General features: G+C 48.0%; 1 protein-coding gene across 2 annotated transcripts in view; it reads left to right on the top strand.

The window, feature by feature from the left end:
- The first annotated feature begins 354 nt into the window (after nucleotides 1–354).
- Nucleotides 355–27,065, top strand: part of STARD8 (StAR related lipid transfer domain containing 8) — a 45,238-nt gene continuing 18,527 nt past the window's right edge. The window contains exon 1 of one of the 2 annotated variants that reach the window (XM_042974800.1): nucleotides 355–477. In XM_042974800.1, coding sequence (XP_042830734.1) covers nucleotides 417–477 — 61 coding nt within the window. In that variant the 5' untranslated portion in view covers nucleotides 355–416. Of the gene's footprint in view, nucleotides 478–7,995; nucleotides 8,072–27,065 lie in introns of those variants that run through there. The other variant, XM_042974801.1, reaches the window with a different exon arrangement.

A 27,065-nucleotide genomic window follows, 5' to 3' on the forward strand; every position in this document is an offset into this window, starting at 1 on the left:
CTGGCATAGTACAGCAAAAAGGAGTGAGATCAGTGATGAGACACCCCTCAAATCGGGGGCTAGTGTAGAAAAGGCCAAAAGGTGACTCCAACCCAGGAGAGGAGGCTGGATGGCAATGGAAGAGGCAGCGTAGCTAAGCTAAATGACTTGAGGCCAGTGTAGGATAGAGAAGAGAAGCGTCCTGCTTAAGGTGTGGGCGTGGAACTTTCTAGTCGCTACTGAGGGGGTGGGGCAATCCGGGCCTTCATTCCCTCAGCCCCTCCCTCCCTCCCTCCGATGCAGCCCTGGCTGTAGGCTCAGTCCGGGTGCGACCACCAGAGGCGCAGCGCTCCCCTTGGGAGTGGCCGGCCTGTGCATACAAGGCTGAGGCGAGGGACTGGGGGTCAGCCTTGCGGCTCCCAAAGCCCCGGGCGCGGATGTCCTGGAAGCCGTGGGGTGTGAAGGGCACCCGGTGGGACCCGCCGCGTTGGAAACCAGGTGAAGAGAGCTGGGCGGACCCGGGCGGACACGGGTGGGAGGTCAGGGCTAGGCTTGGACTTCTTCGCTGAGAACCTGGGCGCTGCGCTGCCCTCTGCTAGGCAAAACTTGAGTCCCCCTTGCCTCCTCATCTTTGATTCCAGTCCCGTTTTGATCTACTAGCCCTATGTCAGTCTGTCTGAACCTCACCTCTGGCTGGCAGACTCCGTTTTTCAGACCTTCCATCTCCGCCCGCTGGCTTTCCTCTAATTCTTAGCCAGCTGTTCTTTCTCAAGGTGCCCCATCCTTTTATCCCAACTGTCCATCTGGCTTCGTCCCCACCCACCTCTCTCCCTCTATCTTCATCCTCCACTCAAAGAAGAGCAACATTTTGGTTGTTAACACACAATAGGCATTTAATAAACGGTAGGTCCCTTACCCCCTATTCCCCCAGTACTTTCTTTGTCTCTGCCTCTGCCTTCCACCCTCCTGTCTGTTTTCCTGTCCCACTATATGTCTGACACTCTGCTTATATTTTTACTTTATCCCACTGTCTGTCCTTCTATCCCTCTTTTTGTCTCCTACCCTTGGGTCTTACTTACCTAGCTGGTAGCTCCATACCCCCCCATCACTCCAAGGTACCCTTATTGCCTCACTCTGTCCCCTTGTTGCATGACACAGCCCAGCCACCCTGGAAGCACCTTGTTAGTCATCTTGAATTGCCTAAAGCTCCACCCCAAGGCCTGTTTCCACTCCAGCGGGTCTTCCAGACTACCTGGCACTTTGTCTTTTTAAAAATTGAAAAAGTATATATTTCTCTGAGCACTTAAAACACTTTCCAGGCTCTGCTCCTTCCTTTTCTCCAATAAGTCCTCCCTTGGTCCTGCCCAAATGGTAGGGTGGAAATAGCAAACTGGGTCGGGTTTCTTGAAATGGGTTTGTCATGGAACATGAACACATTTACAGGACAGGGCCCACAGAAATCTTCAGAGCAAACTCTCTGATTGTACCTTTGTGGACTCTGAGGCCCAGAGAGGTCAAGACTCTCAGCCAAGTCACACAGCCCCTCAGTGGTAAAAGCAGGGTAGAAGCCAGAGTTGCAGTGTCCTGGACCCTGATGCAGGAAGCTTGGTGGGGGTGGGGCCCAGAAGCTACTTCCCTGGTGTTTCCTGGAGGTCTGTTGATCCAGAGATATCAGGTGTCCAACCTGGGAGCCTGGCTGTCCCCTCTCTCCTTGATCTCTGGGATGTGACCTGGCTGCCCACCTGCCTGGGTTGGGTATTCTCTATCTGGGGGCTGCTGTTGCCTCTTCCATTGGCATGGGAGCTCCAGAAGACAGGCACCCTGGCTGTTGGGCCTACTTTCTCTGTTCTCTGCTCCAGCCCCCCTGTCAGTGCCTGGGTGCCCATGTTGACTGATGGGTTGCTGTGTGTGTGTAGGGAAGCCCTGGCCCTGGTTGAAGATCAGCTCAGAGTTTTTATTTAGTTAGAATGTGTGTGTGTGCGCGCGCGCATGTGTGTGTGTATGTGTGTGTGTGTAGGATTGCAGAAGGGGGAAGCTGTGTTTGGAGAAGGGCACACTGAGAGGGGCTACAAGAGCCCAGACCCTTAGCTGAGTGGCCCTCGAGCCTCACCACACATCCTGTATCTTCTCTGATGTCATCCAGGAGCCTCTGAGGGTATTCTTCACGGAAAATAGACAGGGTGGGTGGCCAGAGGATGGCTCTGTCTGCTTGAATTGAAATTACCAAGTCCTAGAGACTCATAATCACAGGGTTGGACTGGGCCAGGCTCTGGGCTGGCCTGTGAAAGCTAATCCCCATCCTCCACCTCCCACCAGCAGCTGTCCCACTTTGTCGACACTATATCTGGTGGCAGCATGAGGTCAGGCCATGGTGGACTGATGGGGTAGCCTGTGGGTAGGAAGTAAGAGCCCTTGCCTTTCATCCTACTCCATCTCCTCTTTACCCTTTCAGTTTTGTCTTGAGAGCTGCTTCCCCTGAGGGACATGTGGAAAAGTCCCAGGAAAGGAGGCAGGATCCTGCCTCTTTTCAGAGGCTCTGTGTGTCCACTGCCACTAGGTGAGCTGGAGACAGTGCTGGAGGTGGGGGCCAGGTTTCTAGACTTCTGGGCTTGTTTGGTCTCAGCACCTGCTCCCTTCTTTCTCTGCCTTTCACATCAGCTTTCCTCCTTCCTTTTTCTCACTTTCCTCTGTTCTTTCTCCCCATCCTCAGAGGGCTGTCACACCCCCAACACTCCCTTCTTCTTCAGAAGCTGCATGGATGGTGGGCTTCTGGGAGCCTCACCCCTATAGGAACACACAGAGAAGCTTACAGAAGCAGAGAATGTTACAGAAAGAGGGTACTCAAGAAACCAGTCCTGTTTTCCAGATGAGGAAACTGAGCCTAGCCAGGAAGGAGAAAGCTCAAGGACTGAAACAAAGTCAGGTAGGGGGGACTATTGAGGGGTACAAGGAAGGTTCCTCTGGCCTCAGGTGTTTGTAGGTGCATGGGATTGAGGCAAGGCGAGGGGATTTGTGTTAGAAGTTGACTTGCTTTTGCTCATCTCTCCTCACCACACTATGACTGTTCTCTGAAGGGCAGGAATGAAGTGGGAGGGTGGGAGTGGACATCCTGCTCTGGGTGTCTGTGCCAGATTCACCAACTGCTCAGCCCAGGGTGACCCCCGTCTATTCGTTTGAACTGAGGCATTCCCTGAGGGAATGGTGGGTGCGCTCCATCTGCCTGCAGCAGAAAACCTCTAGCCCCTTTGAGACTGACCAGTAAAGCCAGCCATCCTGGTGTGAAATAAGACCCATCACACTGTCATGGCTCAGTGGGTCTATTGTGTTAGATTCTGGTGGCCAGCTCTCCATCAACTGACACTTTGCCTAGTGACTGTTGGAGGGATGGGGACAGAGTGTTGGGTATTGAGGGAAGAGTGGGGGGCAGAGACTGAGTGGGCCTGGGTTCTCCCCCTCCAGCTTCCTAGTCCAAGTATGTGGAGGTCCATCATGAGTAGCACCACACACTCTTTTCAGTAGTTCCAGGAGAGGAAATAAATGCATCTGTGTCATAGCTTGGAGCTGGGCGGGGGGGGGGGGGGGGGGGCGCGAGAGAGTTAGTGATCTCTGAAACTCTGCTGGCCTGTACTCCAGCTCTCCTGACAGCCAAGCCCAGGGCTCTCAGCCCAGCAGAGAGCTCCCCATTTCAGGGTACTCTGGAGTGTGGGTTGGGCACAGCCAGAGTGATCTCCTGGGCTGTGGGCTGAGAGGGAGTCTTTGTGCTCTTCTGGACATAGCTCTGTGCCTTCACTCCCACTTGGCAATGCACAGTGAGGTGCCTGTGTGCTCCTCACCTCTTCAATTCCCTCCCACTACCAAATCCCCTTCTCCCCACATTGGCTCTGCTCTGGCTGCCCCTCTTAGTGCAAACCCCTCTGCCATGGCATGGCTCCTGAGGATTTTTTTTTAATGAGCTGTAACTATCTCATGTTGTGGAAGTCTGATCAGTATCCCCCTTTCATGAAATTGGGTGGGGGCCCCCAAATCTTTGGAGAGCAGGCCTTGACCCTCCCAGGATTGACTGGTGGGCTTTTGATGAGGCATGCAGGAATGTGTGTGCAAGTGTGAGGACATCCATGGTCATGTGCTGTGCGGGGCTGGTCCAAGTGTAATTCATTTTCCCCCCATGGTTCCTACTCCCCTTTTTTCTTCTCAGCTCAGGTCCCTGGATTTGCTGCTGCTCCTTTAGCTCCATGGAAAAGAGTAGTGGAAGGGCCTGTTTCATTACCCTCAGCCATTCCAGAGTGGCTGCAACAGCCTGAGGAATCCCCATTCCTAGGCAGGGAGGAGTATGGGGGCTGTTATAAGTCCAGATAGGCACTTATTGGGACTCAAGTGTCTTGGAGTGAGGCCCACAGTAACAGCATATGGAGTTTGTCTCTGCCATATCCTGGAAGAAAAGGAATGATTGGCCTTGGAAAAAAGCTGAGCTGTCAAACACCTTCAGTGCTATCCTGTCACCTGCCCTTTACAGTACATCCTCACATCCATTGTCTTAATTTTGCCTGCTAGGGATTATGCTCTACTCTCATTTTATAGGCCAAGAAACTGATGGTTGGTGGTGCAATGACTTCCCCCTCAGTGACAGCCAGAAAATGGTAGAACTGGGAGTAGACCCAACTCTCCTACTTTCTGATCCAGGGCTTTTTCCATTTCTCAGTGCCTCTGTCACCACTAATCTAACACTTTGAATCACTTATTATGTACTAGCCACCATTCTAAGTGTGCTTTAGCCCAGTGGATCCACTCAACAGCCACATAAGGTCAGGACTGTGATTATCATCCACACTTTACAGGTGAGGAAACTGAGGCACAGAAAGTTGGAAAATACCTACCAGAACTGGCCTTTGTTCTTAGGCTGTATGGCTCCAGAATCCATCATACTGCTCTTTGTATGGCATAGCTGGGCTTTCATAGTGGTAGAAATATGGAAACCCCATGTATAGGGCATGGAAATGCATACATGTACCCACGGCTTTTCCACCTGCTCTCAGCCTGCCCTCATGCACTCTACATTTCCCTGCTTAATGCCTGAGCTGGCATCCAAGGTAGCAGCAGCAGCAGCAGCAGCACTATATGACACACAGTCAGTAAATAGTGGGGGTGTGTGGGAAAAGGACACCCAGGACCTAAAGGCTCCAGTTATCACCAGAGCCACTCCAGATGCAACCCAGAAAGCAGATTATCGAAAGTTACTATTTCTTGGGGCGCAGTGCTCGCTTCGGCAGCACATATACTATTTCTTGGGGCGCCTGGGTGGCTCAGTCGGTTGGGCATCCGACTTCGGCTCAGGTCATGATCTCGCAGTCCGTGAGTTCGAGCCCGGCGTCGGGCTCTGTGCTGAAAGCTCAGAGCCTGGAGCCTGTTTCAGATTCTGTGTCTCCCTCTCTCTCTGACCTTCCCCCATTCATGCTCTGTCTCTCTCTGTCTCAAAAATGAATAAACGTTAAAAAAACTAAAAAAGAAGAACTTAAATTATAAAAAAAAAAGAAAGTTACTATTTCTTCATCTGTTCCAGGCACCATTATTGTATATTTGTTCCATGTAAGACTCTGGTTTAGGTCAGAGCATGGGAGTAGATCAGGGAGCAAGAATGAAGAGAGTGAGCTATCTCCTTCTAAAGAGGCTGAGTTCTTGCCTTTCTGAAACTCATGGGGTAAGAGAAGGAGATCAAGAAAGACCCAAAGAAACAGTCTAGATATTGTTTGGACTATTGATTGATTGATTGATTGCGGGGGGGCACCTGGGTGGCTCAGTCGGTTGAGCATCTGACTTCTGCTCAGTTCATGGTCTCACAGTTAATGAGTTTGAGTCCCATGTCAGGCTCTGTGCTGACAGTTCAGAGTGTGGAGCCTGCTTCAGATTCTGTGTGTGTGTGCCTCTCTCTGCCCCTCCCCTGCTCGTGCTCTGTCTCTGTCTTTCAAAAATAAATAAACATTAAAAAATGCATTTCTATTTATTTATTGCTTGGGCCATTCTACGATGTCACAAGGTACATGGCAAATATTAGGATTATAGCTTTCTCTGGCTATTGTGTTCACTTAGTCATTCGACAGATATTTTTATTGAGTACACACATGCTCTATGCCAGGCATGTGAAGCTCTTGTTCTACTTATTTGTAGCACTTGCTCTTTTTGTAGTTTTTGTACTTTCTGTAGCTTTCCCTTTTTTAGTTTTCCGGTTTGATTACCTTAAAAAAAAAAAAAGAACTGGATGTCTCAGGACCCATCATGTCTGATTTAGTTAAATGAATCTACTAAAAGGTAAGTGGGGTTTGGTCATTATCTATATGAATGTAATTTCTTCATGGTTGTCCCTTGAATATCTTTCAACATTCATTCATCCATTAACAAACATTACTGAGAAACTACTGTAGACACTGTGCTTGGTGCCATGAGGTGGATGGAATTGGCTCTGACGTGGTTTCCTGCCCTTAGGGAAGCTATAGGATATCCTTTTAGCATTTTCCAGAAGCAAGATAAGTTTGGCTCCAACTCAGAGCTTTAGGGATGCATACAAACATAACAGCACAGCCTCAGAAAGGAGGTCTTCTACCTTCCCACCCATCATAGTGGTTCCTGACTCTGGATGGGATTTTGTTTCAAGAAGTGAGTTCTGTTGTACAGAACTCCAAGACCCACAGGTACATGACTCATCTTAAACAAAGTGCCAGCTCCAGTGTTGCCATTGAGAGGAAAGGAGGTGTGCACACTGGAGGTAGACTTGCTTCATTATTTCTCCTCTGATTCTCATCAAGGCCAGTAGGTAAGTAAGGTGGGATAATTCTAATGAGTCTGAATACCAGACAGTAGGGGGACACCTGGGGCTATGTCTGTCTTTGCCATTGCCTGGGTGACCTTAAGAAAGTTGCTGTCCCAAGAAACATGAATTTTTGCTTTCATCTGTGTTGGGTACTTTGGCAAACAAATTAGATGGATGTGGAGCCTGTTTTCTACCTGTTAGGTATGGAGAAAATAACCCATGTGCAGGTATTATCCCTGCTATGGATTTGGTGGGTCAAGATGAGCGAGTATTCTCTTCCCAGTTTCTGTATTTGTAAATGTGGAGGATGGTAGTTGGATGGCATGGCACCTTGAGTACTCCAAATCCCAGCTAATAGGAGTCCTCAATTCAACAGTGAAATCATGGTTGTGAACATGTATTGGAGCTTTGTGAGGAAAGGCAAGAGAGAGATCAAATCTTAACACTCTGTTTCTTACCGAATTTAAACCAACTCTCTGATGGTACTTGCTGATAACACTCTTGGGAGCCCTCGTCTGCCATGGTTAATGTATATGCTCCAAGTTTTCCATGCATTTCCCCGCGGGGGTAGTGTTTGGACTTGAGTCAGAGAGCTGGGGTAGTGGGAAAGTTGCAGAATCCTGGGGCCTGAGCAAAGTGGGGATGGCAACTTCCTGCTCACATATTTAATGTCCAAGATTCTCTCTTGATTGTCCGTACTAATCAGAGATCTCACTGAAGTTGTCTTCTGAAATCCCTATAAATTATCCTCAGCAAGCCACTGAATCTTCACGTCTACAAGGCACATGTATTTAAATCCCCCATATGGTACCAGGCACATTCAGAGCCCAATAAATAAACTGTGCGCCTGGCCAACTCTGTCTTTCACCTTCAGTCGCTAGCTCTGGCTTGACTGCTCCCCGCCTACCCCCTCCTCACTAGCGGTGTGACCTGAGGAAGAGGCAGCGGCGAGGTTATTGGAGGAGCTAGAAGGCAGAGCCCCGCCCACCACAATTTGGGCGACTTTTGGGGGAGTCCGATGGGCCGGACTGCGGCCTCATTGGTCGAAGGTCGTGTAGGTGGGCGGGGCGTCCCTGTCGCCCAACTCGCTGCCGTTCCCTCCCCACCTGCGCCGAAAGTGGCCTCAGATTGACAACAGCTAAGCAGCTGCGGCAGCTGCTATTCTGGCTGGCACCATTACCCACGCCCGACCCTAGGCTCCGCGCGTGCCCCGGACGGAGCAGTCCCTCCTGCACTCACGTCCTGCGCACTGGCAGGGTCTTGAACCAAAGCAGTGGACGCGGCCTCCAGGTAGGAGCTGGGGAGACGGCAGGGAGAAATCCGGACCAGCAGGGCCTCCTGGGCCCCCTTGCCCGGCCTAGCCTCGGGCGCGCTCTGGCCCGGCCCCCGCTCCTAGCGGTTCGGCTGGGCGGCACACACAGGAGGCGCGGAGGAAGCAAGCCCAGCCACCTTCCGCCCTGGGATTTGGGGTTGGAGTCACCGAAACTGGGGGACCCCCTGAGCCGGCTGGCAGCGCTTCTCCCCAGGGAAGTCTGGTAGTAGAAGGAGGTTTTCTGCCTGTTATCCAGGGCCTGGCCAGAGTCCGAAGGCGTAGCTGTGGGGCTTTGGAGGGGAACTGGAACCAAGCAGGGGTGGCAGGCCTTTGGGCTCTGCGCCACTTCGCCTACCCTTTTCCTTCCTCTGCTTTTGAGGGCATTTCCAGAAAGCCCCAGTCCGGCCCTATGGGCTTTCCCCTTGGCCACTGTCTTCCCTTCTGAGAAATGCTCCAGACTTTCCTGGTAGTTAAGGTAGCTGTAGGGATCAAGTGAAAACCTTTGGAGAAGTCGCATCTTTCAGGGCCAAGTTTCCCCATGAAATCCAAAATGGGTTTGGATTACAGATGCTCTCACGAAAGGTCTTTTAATGGAAGTTTTTGGGATTTTCAAATTAGTTAGGCTGGGGTTTTCTCCATTTCTCTTCCCCCAAGACTCTGTAAACTTAAGCACTGAATTAGAACTCAGGAAACTGGGGTTCAGCCACTAATTCATGTGACCTTAGGTGAGTCATGCTACTTCTGGGGGCCACAGTGTTTTCAACTGCACTTCAGGTGGTGGGCTGCATTTTAGTATCGCAAGGGCCAGTCTCTTCCATGACATTTGGTGACTTGTCACATGGTGAAAGGTTGTCTTTGAGATGCTTGGGGTGACAGGAACTATTCAGATGGAAATCTTTGTGGTGATATGCAGCCAAGCCCCCTGTAACTAGTAGTGGTGGGAAGGGTGAGCAGGACAACAGCCAGACTGAATGTGGGGCCAACTCAGAGCCGGGACTACAGAAGTTGGGCTGGAGAAGCCTGGCTTGTTTCTATCCCACTTGGAGCACCCAGGTCTGCCCACCCAGGAGGAGAGGGTGATGAATCACACCAGGGCTATTTTCAAACCCTGACTCCTACTGTGAGACCTGTTCCCGTCTCCATCCTAGGGGTTGCTGTCACCACCCACCATCTTGTGTTATTGCTCTCTGAATCTTCTCCACACGTCCATCTGTCTGGAATAAAGAAGAGACAGTTTCTATCTGGGTATGGGAAGGCATAGTGTCCAAGGGCATAAGGAAGGAGGCATGGCTGCAGGTGGTTTATGAATGGTTGATGGAGCAAGTGGGTAAGAGTGTGATGGTTATGATGGTGTTGGGTGTTGGTGGTTCTTTTACCCTAAAACTACAGCTACCATATCAGTGGACATTCTGGGCTTGATCCTCATTTTCAGGATTTAGTCTTTGTCCAGTTTTGTTCTAGGGTTAGGGTTTGGAATTTCTGCTCCCTGGACCCCTGTAACCAGGGCTAGAAAACACCACATGGATAGAATCCTGTTTCCCTTCTTCGCTTGCCTTCTGTTCACCTCTTAAGCAACTCTTCAGGAAGTATGCTAAACCTCCCTGTGCATCTGCAGCTCCCCTCCCCCATCTGGGGCGGGGGAAGACATTGTTGAGAGATATCTGGAGGTGTTTAGAGCATGAAGAGGGGCAGAAGGTGCACAAAGAAGCTGTGTATCTTGAGTGACTGCTGCAGAGTGGAGCATGAGTTGGGCAGGGCCAATGGAAGGGCCTTCCTTATTAAAGCACACCTCCAGAGTTTGAGCATAGGAGCAAAGAAAGTGGCACAAAGAGGCCTGAACTTTGACCCACTCTGTCTTCTTGAAGTTTTAAAATTCTATTCTTAGGGATAGGGATTGGAGAGGGAGCAGAGGGCCCCTGGAGCGTGGTATAGGAATACCAGCAACAATACAAAAGCAAGAAGTTCCAAAGGGAGGAGAGGATGGAGTCTCTAATCTGGGTGCTGTTGCAGCTGCCTGTGCTTTTCTGCTAGGACTCTCTTGGAGCTTCCTGTTCTAGCCATGGAAAAAGTTCAGGTTCAATGGATGCCAGTCCTAAGAAAAGCAGACTGTGCCCCCACTTTTCTCAAGAAGGTGGGGCAAGGGGTCTCTGGCTGGAAGAAGGAATTGCCTCTGGCTTGAATAAAGTAGAACTTATTCTTTGGGCCTCAAGTTTGGGTAAGATCAAGTGTCAGGCCCCTGGGCTCTTGGGGGGCTGTTATCAGATAAAATAGAGATAAGAGATCTCAAATCTGTTATCAGATAAAATAGAGATAAGAGATCTCAAAAATGCAAGGGCTCTAGGATAGGAAGTGTGAACTCCCCTATCCTGCAACCCTAAACAAAGTAGTTGAGCGCAGGGCTGGGCACACAGTTGCTGGTGTCAAGTGTTTATTAAGGCTTTTCTCACCTGTGACTTGAAATCTTGGTTTGTGTGTATATGAGGAGTGAGGACCAGTCCTTGAATCAGTCTGTCACAAGTCTGAAATGCTGTGTTTGTGTGTTGAGTCTCCTCTTTCCCAGCCTTCCACCTTGGGAACTCACATGTACACAATTGTCCCTGTGGACAATTGCTGTTCCTGTTTACCCCAACTCTCAGGGACTGTAGAACTGGATGTTAAGTTCCTCAGACCCTCAGGGGTCCAGGGAGGTATGGGGCAAAACACAGGGGACTGAGAGCTGGATGTGTGAAGTTTAAATTTTTTTTAGTGTTTATGTATTTATTTTTTTTGAGAGAGAGACAGAGTGTAAGTGGGGGAGGGCAGAGAGAGAGGGAGACACAGAATCCGAACCAGGCTCCAGGCTCTGAGCTGTCAGCAGAGCCGGATGCGGGGCTCAAACTCACCAACCGTGAAATCATGACCTGAGCTGAAGTCAGACGCTCAACTGACTGAGCCACCCAGGTGCCCCTGAATATATGAGGTTTAAATCCAAGCTCTACTGTTCCATTCGTGACCTGTCAGACTCTTGGTTTCTCCCCACTCTTTGCACTTCACTGGATTAAGTGAGGGGATCCATGGCTAAGTGCTTTGTAAACTACCAAGTTCTATACAAATTATTAGTCATTAAGTTCAGTCTTGGCTTGGTCTTGTAGAGGACAAAGAATGTAACCTTCATCTTCAGGGAATTACCATCTAGTTTGGGGGTTACTGGCATAAATAATGAGTATGTCATACTAAATCTTTACTTCAGTGAGAACTTTTTAAAAGACTATTACAAAGACTTTCAAACATATATAAAAGTAGAGATGATTAGTGTAATGAGGCCCCATGTACTCATCACTCAACTGCAACAGCCATTAGCCCATCACCAATCCTGCCTATTAACACTTCCACCTCCTTACCTTCTTTCTTGTTATTTTGAAACAAACCCAAAGCATCTTATCAATTTATATGTAAGTAGTCTAGTATATATCTCTAAAATATAAGGATTCATAAAAAATAGCCACTGTACTATTAGCACATCTAAAACAGCCCCTTAATACTGTCAAATATCCTGACAGTGTTCATATTTCCAATTGTTGAGGGGACTGTTTTTCCCTGGCGAGCCTGACTAGGGAGCCATTGGTTTTGACTGAGGGGAAGGTGGCTGACGGAGGCAAGGCAGTGACATTTGAGCTGAACCTTTGAAGAGAGGCCCAGGGAAAGTCAATTAGGGAGCCCTAGCTCCTCATTTTATAACACTTGGCCACAGTCTCTGGGGCTGCAGCTACAGAGGCTGACTTGTGGGATCTTCTTGTGGAAACTTTGTGCCTTGCTTCTCTAGCAGTAAATGGGGTAAACTCTCCCACTTGCTTCCCCAGTTCCAGGGCCACCCAGGAGCTTGAGGTCAGCAGGCCTGGGAGAATTCCTGGGAGGATTCTTTCCTCCTGACCCCTTCCCTCTCTCCTGAGGCCACTTTGGAGCAAAACAGGATGCATTCAGGATGAGCGTCTTTCCCAGCTTGTCATCTAATCACCAAGGCCCAGCTTGGAGCTTCCTCTCTCATTCATGATAAAAACCCTCACTGTCTCCTTTTTCCCTCCACCCCAGTAAGGGTGTGCTGACTTCCTCCACATCCGGACCAGCCCTCCTCCACCCCATGTGGAGCTGAGGGACAGCTTCCCTCATCCAGGTCTCTCTTCCTAATGCCCCAGAGCAGGCTGTGAAAGGGACAGAAAGACCCCATGAGTGCTCTCCCTGGCTGCAGCCTCCTGCTCTTGGGCTGTCCTTGGGAAAGGAGTGGCTCCTTTCCAACAAGCCTGGGGTCCTGCCACTGCTTGGTTAATGATTGAGCCACATAATAACCACCTTGAAAAGTCACCTCTGGGGATGGCCATTAACTAACTCCCTGTCTACCCCAGGCCTTAAGGGGATCCCATCTTAACCCTCACTTCCTCCAAGAATACATTAACAAACATTCTTTAACAGGAACTTCCAGGGCCAATTAAACATCTGTCCCTCTGTTTTCGTTTGGGCAAACAGAAGTTGTTATTCACATTGCTGAAGGACACACATTCATTTGGGTGGTATTGAGAGAGTCAGGGAGTTGAGTTGATAGGAATTCAGATGGGCAGTTGGGGTAAGGGGGATTTTTAGGCATCATAGTCAGAAGGGGCTGGGGATGTTTCCAGGAGCACCTGAGCCCCTAATGTCAATTTGAAAGAGCAAGAAATGTCCACCCAAAGGATCTTCCCTGTTAGTGGGGCTATGTGCATGTGTTTCTTTTGAGTATAGCTGTGGGTCCCCGCACACAAGGCAAGGACATGAACTGTCAGCCACGCTGCTGCTGTAAGGCTGAGGCCTCCATAGTGGAGGAGGAGACCTTCCTTCAAGAGCCTGTATCTTGACAAACAGTGGGAATTGGGAAGGCTCAGGCCAGGTCCAGTTTGGAAAGCTCTGGACCACAAGCAGTTTTCTGCAGTTTCAGTGAGAAGAAAAGGAACCGACATTTAGTGAACCATGTAAGCCTACTATAGAGTCAGGAAACCTGGCTTCTGGTTGTGCCTCTCTGTAACTACCTCTACATGAGTGACTTTAGAGAAGACATTGCTTTCTCTGTGCCTCAGTTTCCACATCTTTAAAATCATCAGGGCAAGTGGCGTGGACTCAATGGTCTCTCAGGTTTTCCATTCCACCTGTAAAATTATGCATGCCCAGTCAAAACCTTTTGCTTATCCAGGTCAATTGGCTTTAAATTCTGCCAGGCCTGGTCACTAAATATTCCCAGTTGGCTGGTCAGTTTGGGCTGACCAGGCCTTGAACTGCCAGAGCTTGGGTTTTCCTTGAGCATGGGCTTTTGTACAGTTTGCTCTCGAGCCCCCTCCCCATGTTTGTGTCTGTCCCAAGCGGCTACCCTCTGACCCATTCTGCCACAAGTTAATGAATGACCTGCTCTCCGTGGGTAGTGCCAACCTAAGGTGCTCCTGGGATCCCGGGTCTCTGTGGCAAGTGGCCAAGGGCTTAGCTGGCCCCAGTCACCTTTATGCTTTCTCCCATAATACCCCAGAGGTAGGAAGGAGACAGAGCTCAGGGGACAAGGGCCTTTAGAGGTCCAACTATCCTTATGAACCTAGATCTTCCCGCCAAGTATTTGTGCAGCTCTTGTTCCCTCATTTTCAGTACATGGGAGCACAATGTTCAAAGCAGTTGCTTTCATTCATGGACTATTCAAAAGTTTTTGCTTATGTTGGATTGAACTCTGTATCTCTGTGGCTTCTATAATGCTGGATCCCAGCTCTGCCCCCTGGGACCACCTAGCCACTGTCCTCTCTGACTTTCAGAGGTCTGAGGTTGGAATCCAAGTCCTCCTGCATCTTCTCTAGGACAAACAGCCTCAGTTCCTCCAAGTACTCCTCCAGGTACTAGGGGCAAGTCCCCTTCCCAGCCTCGTTACTGCCTTCTGCACATGCTACTATTTGTGGCCCTGGGAATGGGAAATGGCCACTTTCCTCTTTCTATTTCTAGCCTGAACTTTTCTATAAGATTTCTCTATCATCTTTTTCTGGTGACTAACAGGTGAATCCCCAGAGTCTTGGGTCCAAGCACCTTATGCAGCTCTCTGATTTGTTTGTTGGTCAGGTCCAGCCAGTTCTCATGACTGGGGAGCCATTGGAGGCTAGAGCTTTCTTCTTATTGTCTTCGTAGCAGAGGGCAAGCCTAGTGAGAGGAGGTACTTACCTTTGACCAGTTGACTGCAGTGTACTCTGTGGGGTCTGCCGGTATATCCTGTTTTCCTGCCACTTGCTTTCTTCCCTTGAGCTGGTGGAGGTGGGGGGAAGGGGATATTTTAAGGAGCACTGAACCCGGAAATGAGTATGAGCCATGCCCACAGTAGGGCCAGAAGGGTGAATCGGACAGGGAGAAATACCAACTCAGCCATTCCTCTTCTGCAATTGATGATTATGACAACAATAAATCTTCCCATTTCTTTCCATTTCCAAGGCACTTTCACTTCTGTGATTCCATTCTGTTCTTAGAGCAGCCCAGTAAGATAAGCAGTGTGATCCTTGTTGATATGTGCCTGTGGCCCAGAAAGGGGAAGGGAATGGTCTCCAAGGAGGGAGGATTTAGAACCCAGGTCTCCTGATATTCAGCCGTCCCTGTTTCCCCTAAACCACACCCGGCAGCCAAGGCATCTGGGGCTGACTCAACAGCTTCCTCACCACAGAGGAACCTCTGCCCAGGCTGCAACTCTGTTCCCATGGTAGAGGGAACAATCTCCAGGGGAGGTGGCCAAGGATTTCCTGTCCTTTATCTGGGCTGGCCAAAGGCTGGCCTGTCTGAGGTGTGAGACATGCACTTGCAGCCAGCTTTTCTGCTCCAGGCTGAGGTCAAGTCAGGCTGGGGCTAGGAGCACGGAGCTTGGGAAGCGCTTGGCCCCAGACATCTGGCCTGAGCAGCCCCTACCTGAGCAGGGCTTTTTAAATCGGAACAACATTTGTAGAGGGGCTTGTGGGAAAGGGGCCAGAGTGGAGATGAAGCAAAACTCATGCTGATTTGTATACATGGAGCTTGAGGCAGGAAAGTGTCATGGTGGGGAGCAGGGGCTCTGGTATAAACAGCACTGGGTGACTTTGGGCAAATTACTTAACCTCTGTGAGCCTCCATTTTGTCTGCTATGAAATGGAGATCTGTACCTACCTCATGGGGTTGCTGAGTATTAAATCCCATAATACAAAAAGAAATCTCACTATTATTATTGTTTAGTAGTACTTTCTGCCACCTCGTCACTTTGCTGTTTTTCAATGACCTGGGGAAGTGCAGTGCTCAAACATGCTGCCCCCTAGGCATTACGTCTGGATTTTTCTGTCACTTCAGATTCCACCTTCCCCAGAAAAGCATTCCTTGGCCATACCCACCTATAGGGATCCCTCCCTCTGGCCTCCTTTAGTGGCATTTGTGGCACTGCAACAGGTTTTAGTAACCCTGATCCACCAATAATAATAGTAAATTCTTCTGAGGTATTGGCACATTTGACCTTATTTAGCTCTCAGGATAATTCTGTAAGGTAGGTGCTGCTATCATCATCCCCATTTTACGTATGAAGAAGCAGAGGCAAGAAGAGGTTAAATGAAGAAGTTACTCAAGGTCCCATAGCTAGGGAATGATGGAGCTGAGATCAGGACCCAAGCAGGCTGACTCTACCACTCACACCCTTAGCAACAGTACCATGCTTCTTCTCCGTTTCCCAGTTGCCTGGCCAGGAGGCAAGAGCTGAGACTTGGGCCTTCCTTCTGCCCCTGACAGCTTATTGTACCCACCAGTGATCAGTCACTCCTGGGCAGCAGTCCCTAGGTCCTTGCCTGCCCCCTCCCCACCAAGATGGACAGATGGAGAGGAGAGAAAATCAAAGGGCTGGGTATTGATGCTCTATAGCAGAGCTGCACAGTTGGGGGAGGGTGTGCAGGAGAAGGTTGGGGAGGTGGTTCTGAGAGCAGTAGGTCTGCCTGATTAGCACCTTCCAGCACTGGGGAAACATTAAATTTTTTTAATGTTTATTTATTTTTGAGAGAGGGAGAGAGATAGAGTGTGAGCAAGGGAAGAGCAGAGAGAGAGGGAGACACAATCCGAAGCAGGCTCCAGGCTCTGAGCTGTCAGCACAGAGCCCGACGTAGGGCATGAACTTACAGACCGCAAGATCATGACCTGAGCTGAAGTCAGATGCTCAACCGACTGAGCCACCCAGGTGCCCCAGGACAAAATAGACATTATAATGAGCTCTCTTGACAACCATATTTCATTATTTAGAAGGTGTGGGTGGTTGGGGCACCTGGGTGGCTCAGTTGGTTGGGTGTCTGACTCTGGCTCAGGTCATGATCTCATGGTTCATGGGTTTCAGCCATGCATCGGGCTCTGTGCTGGCAGTTGGGAGCCTGGGGCCTGCTTCTGATTCTGTGTCTCCCTCTGTGTCCCTCCCCTGTTCATGCTCTATCTCTCTCTCTCTCAAAAATAAACATTAGAAAAAATATTTTTAGAAGGTGTGGGTAGTTAGGGGCAAGCAGGAGGCTGGCTGGATTAACTTTTTGACCCCCTCCAGCTGGTGTGGCCCATGCTGGTATTGGGAATGTGGAGGGGTAAGCTTTTGCCCAGAAGTTCTAGCCGCCCCCCCACAGTGTTCCCACCTCAGGGCCCTTGGGTGCTATAGACTTCCATCCCCCAAGCTGTAACTGTTGCTGTCAGCTCCATTGCTTTTGAGCTCATTCTATGCTATCTTACCACCCAACCAGCTCCAGGGAATGCTTCAAAGGACAGCCCATCTTAGTTTCTGCCTCCTTGGGAAGTATGGGCCTGGTAGCAGCTCTGGCCAGGTACTCCAGGAGAGTTTGGCTTTTGTTCAGGTTTAGACCTCGGTGCCTAGCATAGTGGTTAGCACCAACTAACTATTCAGGTAATACTGGTTGAATAAGTGCACAGCCAAGTAGGAGTGAATTTGGAGGGGAGAGCCTAGAGAGACTGACATGGGAACAGATTAATAGGATGGCTATGGTCATCTAGGCAGGCTCCTGGCCCCCATCTGTAGTACAATAGAAGCCAGTTGACCTTTTGTAGCCTCAGATCCCCCATTTGTGCAGTAGGCCTGCTTTGGACAGGGCCGTCATGGGGACCAAATGAGATGTGGGATGGTCAAATGTCTTCTCTGCTGATGGGAAGTTACTTCAGGCCAAGGGTTCATACTACAAAAATCCTAGCATATGTTTTTTGTATCTATGGCCAACATGATTTCTCCTGTTTAATGAAGAATATTCTAACTTGGTGGACTTGGAGGACTCTGTAACTAGACTGCTTGGATTTGCATCTTGACACACCACTTCCTAGCTGCTGACTTTGGGCAAGTCACTAGCTATCTCTGGGCCTCAGTTTTCTCAATCTGTCAAATAGAAATATAGCACTTACCCCACAGGGGTGTTGTGAAGATTCATTGATATAAACCATATAAAAAGTACCTAGGCCTGGAACATAACGATGACTCTGTACCCTTTGGCTGTTGTTATTATTATCTTATTTTATACTTGCAGAAACCTCATGTTGTCAGTGCTATAATCGTATCCCTATTTTACAGATGAGAACACTGAAGCACAGGGAAGTTAAGTCTTGCCCAATGTGATCTGTGTAAAGTCCTTAGCTCAGGACCTGGCATATAGTAGGTGCTCAGTAAATATTAGTGTTTCATATTAATTATTATTAATAATTACATTCACTATCATAAATATTGTTATCAATAATGAACACAACCACAATTAAGAAGTAGCAGAGTCAAGACTAAAAGCCACATTCTCAGATTGCTAGCCTGTTAGTCTTCCCTCTGTAACCCAAAACCTCTATGTTTCTAGACTTTACACAGCTGTTAGGCCACCATTGTGGATTCTCCTTCCCTTCACCCCATACGACCTAAATATGCATGTTGTCACCCCCTGCCCACAAAGCCAAGGCCCCTGCCTTCTCCTTTATGTTCAGAATCACAGCCCTCCCTTTGGCTTCAGGTCTCCAGGGAGGCCTGTGTCCCATGGCTTCCAGAGGGAGAACAAACCCCTCTTGAAGAGGCTACTTCTCTCAGGCTCATTTTTTCTTCCTATAAGAGACAATTTTCTCTGGATCTTAGGGTGGGGCCAGGCTCCTTCAAGGCATTTCCTGCCCAGGAGTTTATATTTGGCCCCAGCAAAAGGAAAAGGAAGTAGGCAAGGGGGTGGGGTTGGGATGTAGAAGTGGTGGCACAAGGTCAAAATGGGTGCATGCCAAGACTTTGCAGGCCAAGAGAGGAAGCAGGAGATGGCGCATGTCCCTTCTTAAGTGGGCTTGGATGCCCTCATAGGAGCTTGGGATGGAAGAGCTGAGTATTCCTTGAGGTCAGAATGCCTGCACCCTCACGTAGAGGTTATTTTCCATTTTTATACCTCTGGGCCTTGGTTCCTGGTCCTGTGGCTTCTGCACTGGGGCAAGGTGTTCTTCTAGTCATCTAGTTGGCTGAGTTGCATGTGTGTCCTCAGTTCTGTGTCTCTGCTATAGTGATGCCAGAGGAATGGCTGGAGTCATAGGTCCACACACTGTTTAGTTGGAAAGCAGGACTTCCTGTCTGGGTGTTGCCTGAACATTTTGTAGCTCTGATTAAACTGCAGTTGGGATACTGAGACCAATAAGACCCAGTTGAACTCCAGTTGAATGGAGGAGATAGTCTCATGTGCTGCTGAGAAGGTAATGGAAATGTGTAGAAGGTCATTTAATTTAAATGAGCTATTGGGTGGTAGGGGGTTAGTGAGAGGTCAGGGAAGGAAGATTTCATAGGAAGCATCCATCCTGATGCATAATAGGAATTTGCAGCTTCAAGTCAGGCTGGGTCTAGAGTGTAGAAGGCCTCAAGTGCTAGGTGGAAGACAGTCTGGTGTCTACCCTGGGCTGTGGGCAGTGGGAAGCCTGCTAGGTTGCAGAGTAGGAGAGTGGCCTGGTCAAAGCTTGGCTCTTGTAAGAAGAAGCTGGCAGTACAACCTGTTGAAAGGAGAGACTAGAGCCTGGGAACTTGGAGGGCTTAAGTAATCCAGACATGAGAACCTAGAGCACTGTTGGGCATGGGAAACCGTGACCACCTGATGGAAAAGTTTATAGAACTTGGTGACTAAATACATGAGCCAAGAAAGGACAGAATAGGATGACTAGTGTTTCAAACCTGGGTGTTTGGTGCCTTTGGAGGCAGGAAATCTGGAGAGAAAGCCAGGTTGGGAGGGGAAGATGAGTTTGGTCTTGGTCTTCACCGAAGACCCTCACTGGAGTCTCCCAGAAGAGAATGTGCAGGAGGAGGAAAGCTCCCTATACTGAACCAGCCACTGCTAATCACACACACCCTTGCTCTGGGTCTAGATTTGATGAGTGGCTATTAGAAGATGGGGAAATTGTAGCCCAGAGAGTGTTGGTGGCTTGTCCAAGGTCACCCAACAAGTTCCTAGTACAGTTGGGGCTAGAATGTAGTTCTCCTGGCCTTAAATCCAATAATCTTTCCACCCATACCATAATGGAGAGCAGTTTCCACTGGTCCAACATCTGCCCCAGACCAGTTAGGCTGGCAGTTCTTGCCTCCAGGCTGGGAACTGGAGGTGATGGAGTAGTACATGACTTATTAAAACACATGTCTTTCCTTGTCACCATGACCTTGTCAGAGCACTTGGGGACTGGGTTGGGGGTAGGATACCCTGGAGGCAAGAAAGCTAATGGAGTGACTGCAACAAAGAAGGTGACAGCTTTGACCTTCACTGTCACAGAGAAGCCCTGGGCTAAGCAAGAATGTCAGCTGCCTGCTTTAACCCTGCTGTATCAACTGCCAGTTCAGGAGACCACAGACTGGACCCAAATTTTCAAGCAGCCCCAGCAGACCAGAGGTCTGATTTAGCCACAAGGCCCTCATGAGACTCCCTTGCTTAAAGCTGCATACCAGATCTCCGGCTACAGCTTCTATGGGAAGAGGTGTATGGTTGGGGTTTCATGCATGACTTCCATATTTATAAAAACTCCAAACTAGAACTGCCACCTGTCCATGGCTGACCCAACTCTGCCTACGAAGGATTAACAGGGTCCACAGACCAGGGACGCCACTGAATCATGTATCCATTATTTGCCTCATCCCTCAGGATATCCCCAAGGAAGGATGGGAATACCTGGAAGTGCTAGAGGATCCCAGGTAAGGTGGAGCTGACCCTCATAGTTTCACACTTCAGGTCTGGAGTCAACCGTTCTTTTGTTGTGGGGACTGTCCTGTGTGGTGTAGCATGTTTAGCAGCATCCCTGGCCTTTACTCAATAGATGCCAATAACATCCCTCCCCAGTTGTGATGGCCAAAAATGTTTCTAGATATTTCCATAGGTCCCCTGGGGCATAACATTGTCTCTGGTTGAGAATCCCTGAGGCCTAATGGCTTTGGTGTAGACATGGAGTGTTAAGGAGAAAGGGGTATTAGAATGGAGAGCCACACATGTGAGCTTGCCACTAGCCAGCAAGATTCAGTGGCTTCACTAATGTTGCTACCCAGTCCCATGGTATTGTCCCTTCCTGGGCTGTGTGCCTTGGTGGTGCCTCAGTTCTGACAGGGAGACTCCAAAAGTGTTGCATGTATGGGCGCAGGAGCTTGGCAGCCAGCTGTAGCTCTGGCTGAGATTGAGGCTGGCATCCAAACAGGTGCAGTAGGGGCCCCGAGTTCTGCTTGTGACCTAACAAGCCAGAGGCCAGCCAGTGACTAGTACAGCCAAGCTAGCTGCTTGAAATCCAACAGCCCTTACCATGGCACCCCTCCTGTGAGGTTTAGAATGTGGGATGAGAGCTATTTTGGTCTTGTCTCTTTTCCTCCATTTGTGTCCCTCCCCTGTAAGAATCTAGTAAGAATTGTAATTACAGCTAAGAGCTGTAGCAGCTCTAGTAGCAGGGAGACAACGAGTGTACCCAGTCTCGTAGTGGACAGGGTATTGCAGACTCCCCTGAATCTCCCTCCCAAGGTCAGGAAGGGGGAAATCTTGGCAGTCTTCAAATTCATGATAGCTGTTATTATGAGCCCTTGTGAAGGCTCCCCTCCCACTGTCCCTCAGGGAAAGAGGGGGCATAGCCAGACAGTCACCTGTTGCAGCATTTGTGAAAATTTGAATGAAGATCCACTTCTGAGGGATCCAGGGATCAAGACTGGGTGGGCATACTTCTTGTGGCCTGGGCTCCTTAGATGTATCCTTATGAGAGGGTGAAAGGAGCTGGTAATAGCTGCCTGGGGCCAACTGAGATCCAAGCCATCTGCCACAAAGCCAACATCTCTTCATTAAGCAGGATCCCCTTCTAGTAATGGAGATGGGCAAAGAAAAAGGGCCTGCATCAACCAAGAGAAACGATCTGAGAAGCCTTTTGCCAGGACCTAGCAGCAGGGCCTGGAGTGGTAGGGGGCTCCTCTGCCTACCTTGAATACCAGCTTGATCTCACAAAGTCCACCTTAGACACTTGGGTCATCACACAGTGGCATCCCAGATCTTTCTCCACTCCCTCATAATGGTGGCTTTTCCTCCTGTGCTCACTAAAGGTGAGAAAGACCATGATGATGCCAGACCTTATTTTGGAGACACTCCTCCTATGGTGAGGGCCATGAAGAAGATGCCTTTCCAAATAGGAAACAAAGTAAGGTAAAGGAAATCAACACAATTGCTGGTCCTCTGTTTGAATAAATTACCTTCACATATACCCATAGGTTTGCCCTCCCCTGTCTTACCATAAGCTCATTGCTTTCTTGCTCCTTCACTCTGGCTGAGAGAACATGGACCAGTGATTAGAATGGGCCTGAGTCTGGCCTCTGGCTAGAATCTTTCCAGAGACCTATGCTGTGGCTTTTTAGCTGGCCATGTTTGTTTAAGGCCTACACTTTATATTGCCTACACTTTAGAATCATCTAGAAATCTCTCAAAAACAAATGAAAACTAACCACCCCTGTTCCCAGAGATTCTAATTTAATTTGGTCATGATGGGGGCTCAGGCACTGGAATTTTTAAAAGATCCCAGATTATAATGTGCAGTCCGAGTTGAGAGAGTACTGCTTCAGCAGGACAAGGATCCTTTGATGTGGGGCCTCTGTGACATCCACCCATTGCTTATCCTGGGCCCTGAGTCTTACCTGGTACCTATGTCTGAGCTGGCTTTTGGGTTGGGGAAGCGCAGGCAGAAGTGGGGTTCAAGTGGCTCTCTCACGGCCCAGAGTGACCACAATGCTAAAGTCCCCCAAGTGTGATATGAAGAGGGTCAGGTTGGTGATATCGGCTGGGTGCAGCCTGACCTCCCTCAGCTTAGTTGCCAGTTGCCTTTTCTTTTTCTCCTAGCTCATTCTTACTGTTTTAAAACTAGGACACAATCTGAACTGAGCCTTAGAGACTGAATGTGTGAATACCAAGTTCAAGTAGTCTTATTTTAAGTTTTTATTTAAATTACAGTTAGTTAACATATAGTGTAATATTAGTTTCAGGAGAGAGAGGCCAAGTTCAAGTAGCCTTAACAAAAGTAGCACTAATGATAGCTTTCATATAGTCACTTTCAAAACCAGGCAAAAGCTGACCAAATCCACACAGTAGCTGTGGAGGTAAGCAGGAAAGTTGTTAGTCCTTGCTGTATAGATCAAAATCCAAAGCTTACGGAATGAAGCAAGTTGCCTAAAATGACTTAGGCAGCAGGTAGGGGAGCCAGCTTGATTGTAAAAAGCTCTTTCTTCAACTCAGTTATCATCTTTGAGCATTATTGCATTTCCTCAGTGGGGATGTTGCTGCCCCTTTCCCGAGAGCATAAACTCTACTCTTGTTCATATAGCATTTCTCAAGAAGAAAAGCCCTGCTTTTCTCCTCATTCCATCCTTCTCTGGATAGAAAAAAAAAACGCTGTGCTAAGAGGATCCCTGGTGCATGGCCTATATTAGTAGGTGCACATCCTGTCATTGGCCTCTGAAATCATCCATTGCTGCTCAGCAATGTTTCTTTGACACTCCCTCCAGGAGACTCGTGAGTATGGCCTTGAAGCCCGATCTGATGTTGGAGCTTTCGAGTATGCCCTTTTCCCAAACTTTTATGGCTCAGATCAGCTGGGACCCTCCCCAGGGAAAGAGTCTGGGCTTAAATCTCAGTGGAAACCTGGGGCACCTGGGTGGCTCGGTTGAGCGTCCAATTTTGGCTCAGGTCATTATCTCACAGTTCCTGAGCTTGAGCCCTGGATCGGGCTCTGTGCTGACATCTCAGGCTGCTTCGGATTTTGTGTCTCCTTCTCTCTCTGCCCCTCCCCTGATCATGCTCTGTCTCTGTCTTTGTCTCTCAAAAATAAAGAAACATTAAATTTTTTTAAAAAAAATCTCAGTGAAATCCAGCTTGTGCCAGATGAGTGACATCCCTGACCTGTCCCAGCATATCAACCTAGCCTTGACCAGAGCATGGCCTGCAGAATATAGTGAAACCGCTGAAATCTGCACATCTGGACATAGAAACAGGACTAGGGGTCACAGACATTCCCACGTCACTTGCCTCAGCTTGCCTAGTGTTACTCTCCCCACGAGGCATGTAAGGCAGTCCTCAGTCCAGGACACCTGGGCCCCAACCTCAGGTGAGTGGACTCTACTGGGAGTGAGTGGTCACTCCTGGCCCCAGCCTCGACAGGCTGGGATGTGTGGGAGGGATGAAAGCAAAGCACTTTAGCTCAGCCCTTAATCACCAAGACATATATCTTTGCTCCATTTGGGAGGGAGCCCCAGGGCCTCCCAGCCCTCCATGAGGTGGTATATTGTTAGGAGCCAGTGTCCCTGACATCCTGTTGGGTACTAACCCATTACATTCTCCAGATTCCTGCCAGGGAGTACTTTCTGGGGATTCATCCCATAACCCTGCTTCAAACTACTGGATCCTTTGTCTTTTGGAGCTATTGTGGCCTCTTTGCAACTTCTGCCTCCTAACTAACCTCACTTCCTGGAGCCATTAGGCTGCAATTTTGACAGTGATGTGGATGCAGCCACTTTCTTTTTGTTTTGTTATGTTTTGTTTTTATTTTTTTAATATCAAATTTATTGTTAAATTGGTTTCCATACAACACCCAGTGCTCATCCCCAAAAGGTGCCCTCCTCAATATCCATCACCCACCCTCCCCTCCCTCCCACCTCCCCATCTACCCTCAGTTTGTTCTCAGTTTTTAAGAGTCTCTTATGCTTTGGCTCTCTCCCTCTCTAACCTTTTTTTTTTTTTCTTTCCTTCCCCTCCCCCCTGGACTTCTGTTAAGTTTCTCAGGATCCACATAAGAGTGAAACCATATGGTATCTGTCTTTCTCTGTATGACTTATTTCACTTAGCATAACACTCTCCAGTTCCATCCACGTTGCTACAAAAGGCCAGATTTCATTCTTTCTCATTGCCAAGTAGTATTCCATTGTGTATATAAACCACAATTTCTTTATCCATTCATCCGTTGATGGACATTTAGGCTCTTTCCATAACTTGGCTATTGCTGAGAGTGCTGCTATAAACATTGGGGTACAAGTGTCCCTATGCATCAGTACTCCTGTATCCCTTGGGTAAATTCCTAGCAGTGCTATTGCTGGGTCATAGGGTAGATCTATTTTTATTTTTTTGAGGAACCTCCACACTGTTTTCCAGAGTGGCTGCACCAGTATGCATTCCCACCAACAGTGCAAGAGGGTTCCTGTTTCTCCACATCCTCTCCAGCATCTATAGTCTCCTGATTTGTTCATTTTGGCCACTCTGACTGGCTTGAGGTGATATCTGAGTGTGGTTTTGATTTGTATTTCCCTGATGAGGAGCGACGTTGAGCATCTTTTCATGTTCCCGTTGGCTATGTGGATGTCTTCTTTAGAGAAGTGTCTATTCATGTTTTCTGCCCATTTCTTCACTGGATTATTTGTTTTCCGGGTGTGGAGTTTGGTGAGCTCTTTATAGATTTTGGATACTAGCCCTTTGTCCGATATGTCATTTGCAAATATCTTTTCCCATTCCGTTGGTTGCCTTTTAGTTTTGTTGGTTGTTTCCTTTGCTGTGCAGAAGCTTTTTATCTTCATAAGGTCCCAATAGTTCATTTTTGCTTTTAATTCCCTTGCCTTTGGAGATGTGTCAAGTAAGAATTGCTGTGGCTGAGGTCAGAGAGGTTTTTCCCTGCTTTCTCTAGGATTTTGATGGTTTCCTGTCTCACATTCAGGTCCTTCATCCATTTTGAGTTTGTTTTTGTGAATGGTGTAAGAAAGTGGTCTAGTTTCATCCTTCTGCATGTTGCTGTCCAGTTCTCCCAGCACCATTTGTTAAAGAGACTGTCTTTTTTCCATTGGATATTCTTTCCTGCTTTGTCAAAGATTAGTTGGCCATACTTTTGTGAGTCTAGTTTGGGGGTTTCTGTTCTATTCCATTGGTCTATGTGTCTGTTTTTGTGCCAATTCCATGCTGTCTTGATGATTACAGCTTTGTAGTAGAGGCTAAAGGCTGGGATTGTGATGCCTCCTGCTTTGGTCTTCTTCAAAATTACTTTGGCTATTCGGGGCCTTTTGTGGTTCCATACAAATTTTAAGATTGCTTGTTCTAGCTTCGAGAAGAATGCTGGTGAAATTTTGATTGGGATTGCATTGAATGTGTAGATAGCTTTGGGTAGTATTGACATTTTAACAATATTTATTCTTCCAATCCATGAGCACAGAATGTTTTTCCATTTCTTTATATCTTCTTCAATTTCCTTCATAAGCTTTCTATAGTTTTCAGCATACAGATCTTTTACATCTTTGGTTAGGTTTATTCCTAGGTATTTTATGCTTCTTGGTGCAATTGTGAATGGGATCAGTTTCTTTCTTTGTCTTTCTGTTGCTTCATTGTTAGTGTATAAAAATGCAACTGATTTCTGTACATTGATTTTGTATCCTGCGACTTTGCTAAATTCATGTATCAGTTCTAGCAGACTTTTGGTGGAGTCAATTGGATTTTCCATGTATAATATCATGTCATCTGCAAAGAGTGAAAGCTTGAAATCATCTTTGCCAATTTTGATGCCTTTGATTTCCTTTTGTTGTGTGATTGCTGATGCTAGAACTTCCAACACTATGTTAAACAACAGCGGTGAGAGTGGACATCCCTGTCGAGTTCCTGATCTCAGGGAAAAAGCTCTCAGTTTTTCCCCATTGAGGATGATGTTAGCTGTGGGCTTTTCATAAATGGCTTTTATGATGTTTAAGTACGTTCCTTCTATCCCAACTTTCTTGAGGGTTTTTATTAAGAAAGGATGCTGATTTTGTCAAATGCTTTTTCTGCATTGATTGACAGGATCATATGGTTCTTTTCTTTTCTTTTATTAATGTGATGTATCACATTGATTGATTTGCGAATGTTGAACCAGCCCTGCATCCCAGGAATGAATCCCACTTGATCATGGTGAATAATTCTTTTTATATGCTGTTGAATTCAATTTGCTAGTATCTTATTGAGAATTTTTGCATCCATATTCATCAGGGATATTGGCCTGTGGTTCTCTTTTTTTACCGGGTCTCTGTCTGGTTTAGGAATCAAAGTAATGCTGGTTTCATAGAATGAGTCTGGAAGTTTTCCTTCCCTTTCTATTTCTTGGAATAGCTTGAGAAGGATAGGTATTATTTCTGCTTTAAATGTCTGGTAGAATTTCCCTGGGAAGCCATCCTGGACTGGTCCTGGACTGGTCCTGGACTCTTATTTGCTGGGAGATTTTTGAAAACTGATTCAATTTCTTCGCTGGTTATGCATCTGTTCAAGCTTTCTATTTCTTCCTGTTTGAGTTTTGGGAGTGTGTGGGTGTTTAGGAATTTGTCCATTTCTTCCAGGTTGTCCAGATTGTTGGCATATAATTTTTCATAGTATTCCCTGATAATGGCTTGTATTTCTGAGGGATTGGTTGTAATAATTCCATTTTCATTCATGATTTTATCTATTTGGGCCATCTCCCTTTTCTTCTTGAGAA

The sequence above is a fragment of the Panthera tigris genome, chromosome X (assembly GCF_018350195.1).
Source record: "Panthera tigris isolate Pti1 chromosome X, P.tigris_Pti1_mat1.1, whole genome shotgun sequence".
NCBI classification, from domain to species: Eukaryota; Metazoa; Chordata; class Mammalia; order Carnivora; family Felidae; genus Panthera; species Panthera tigris.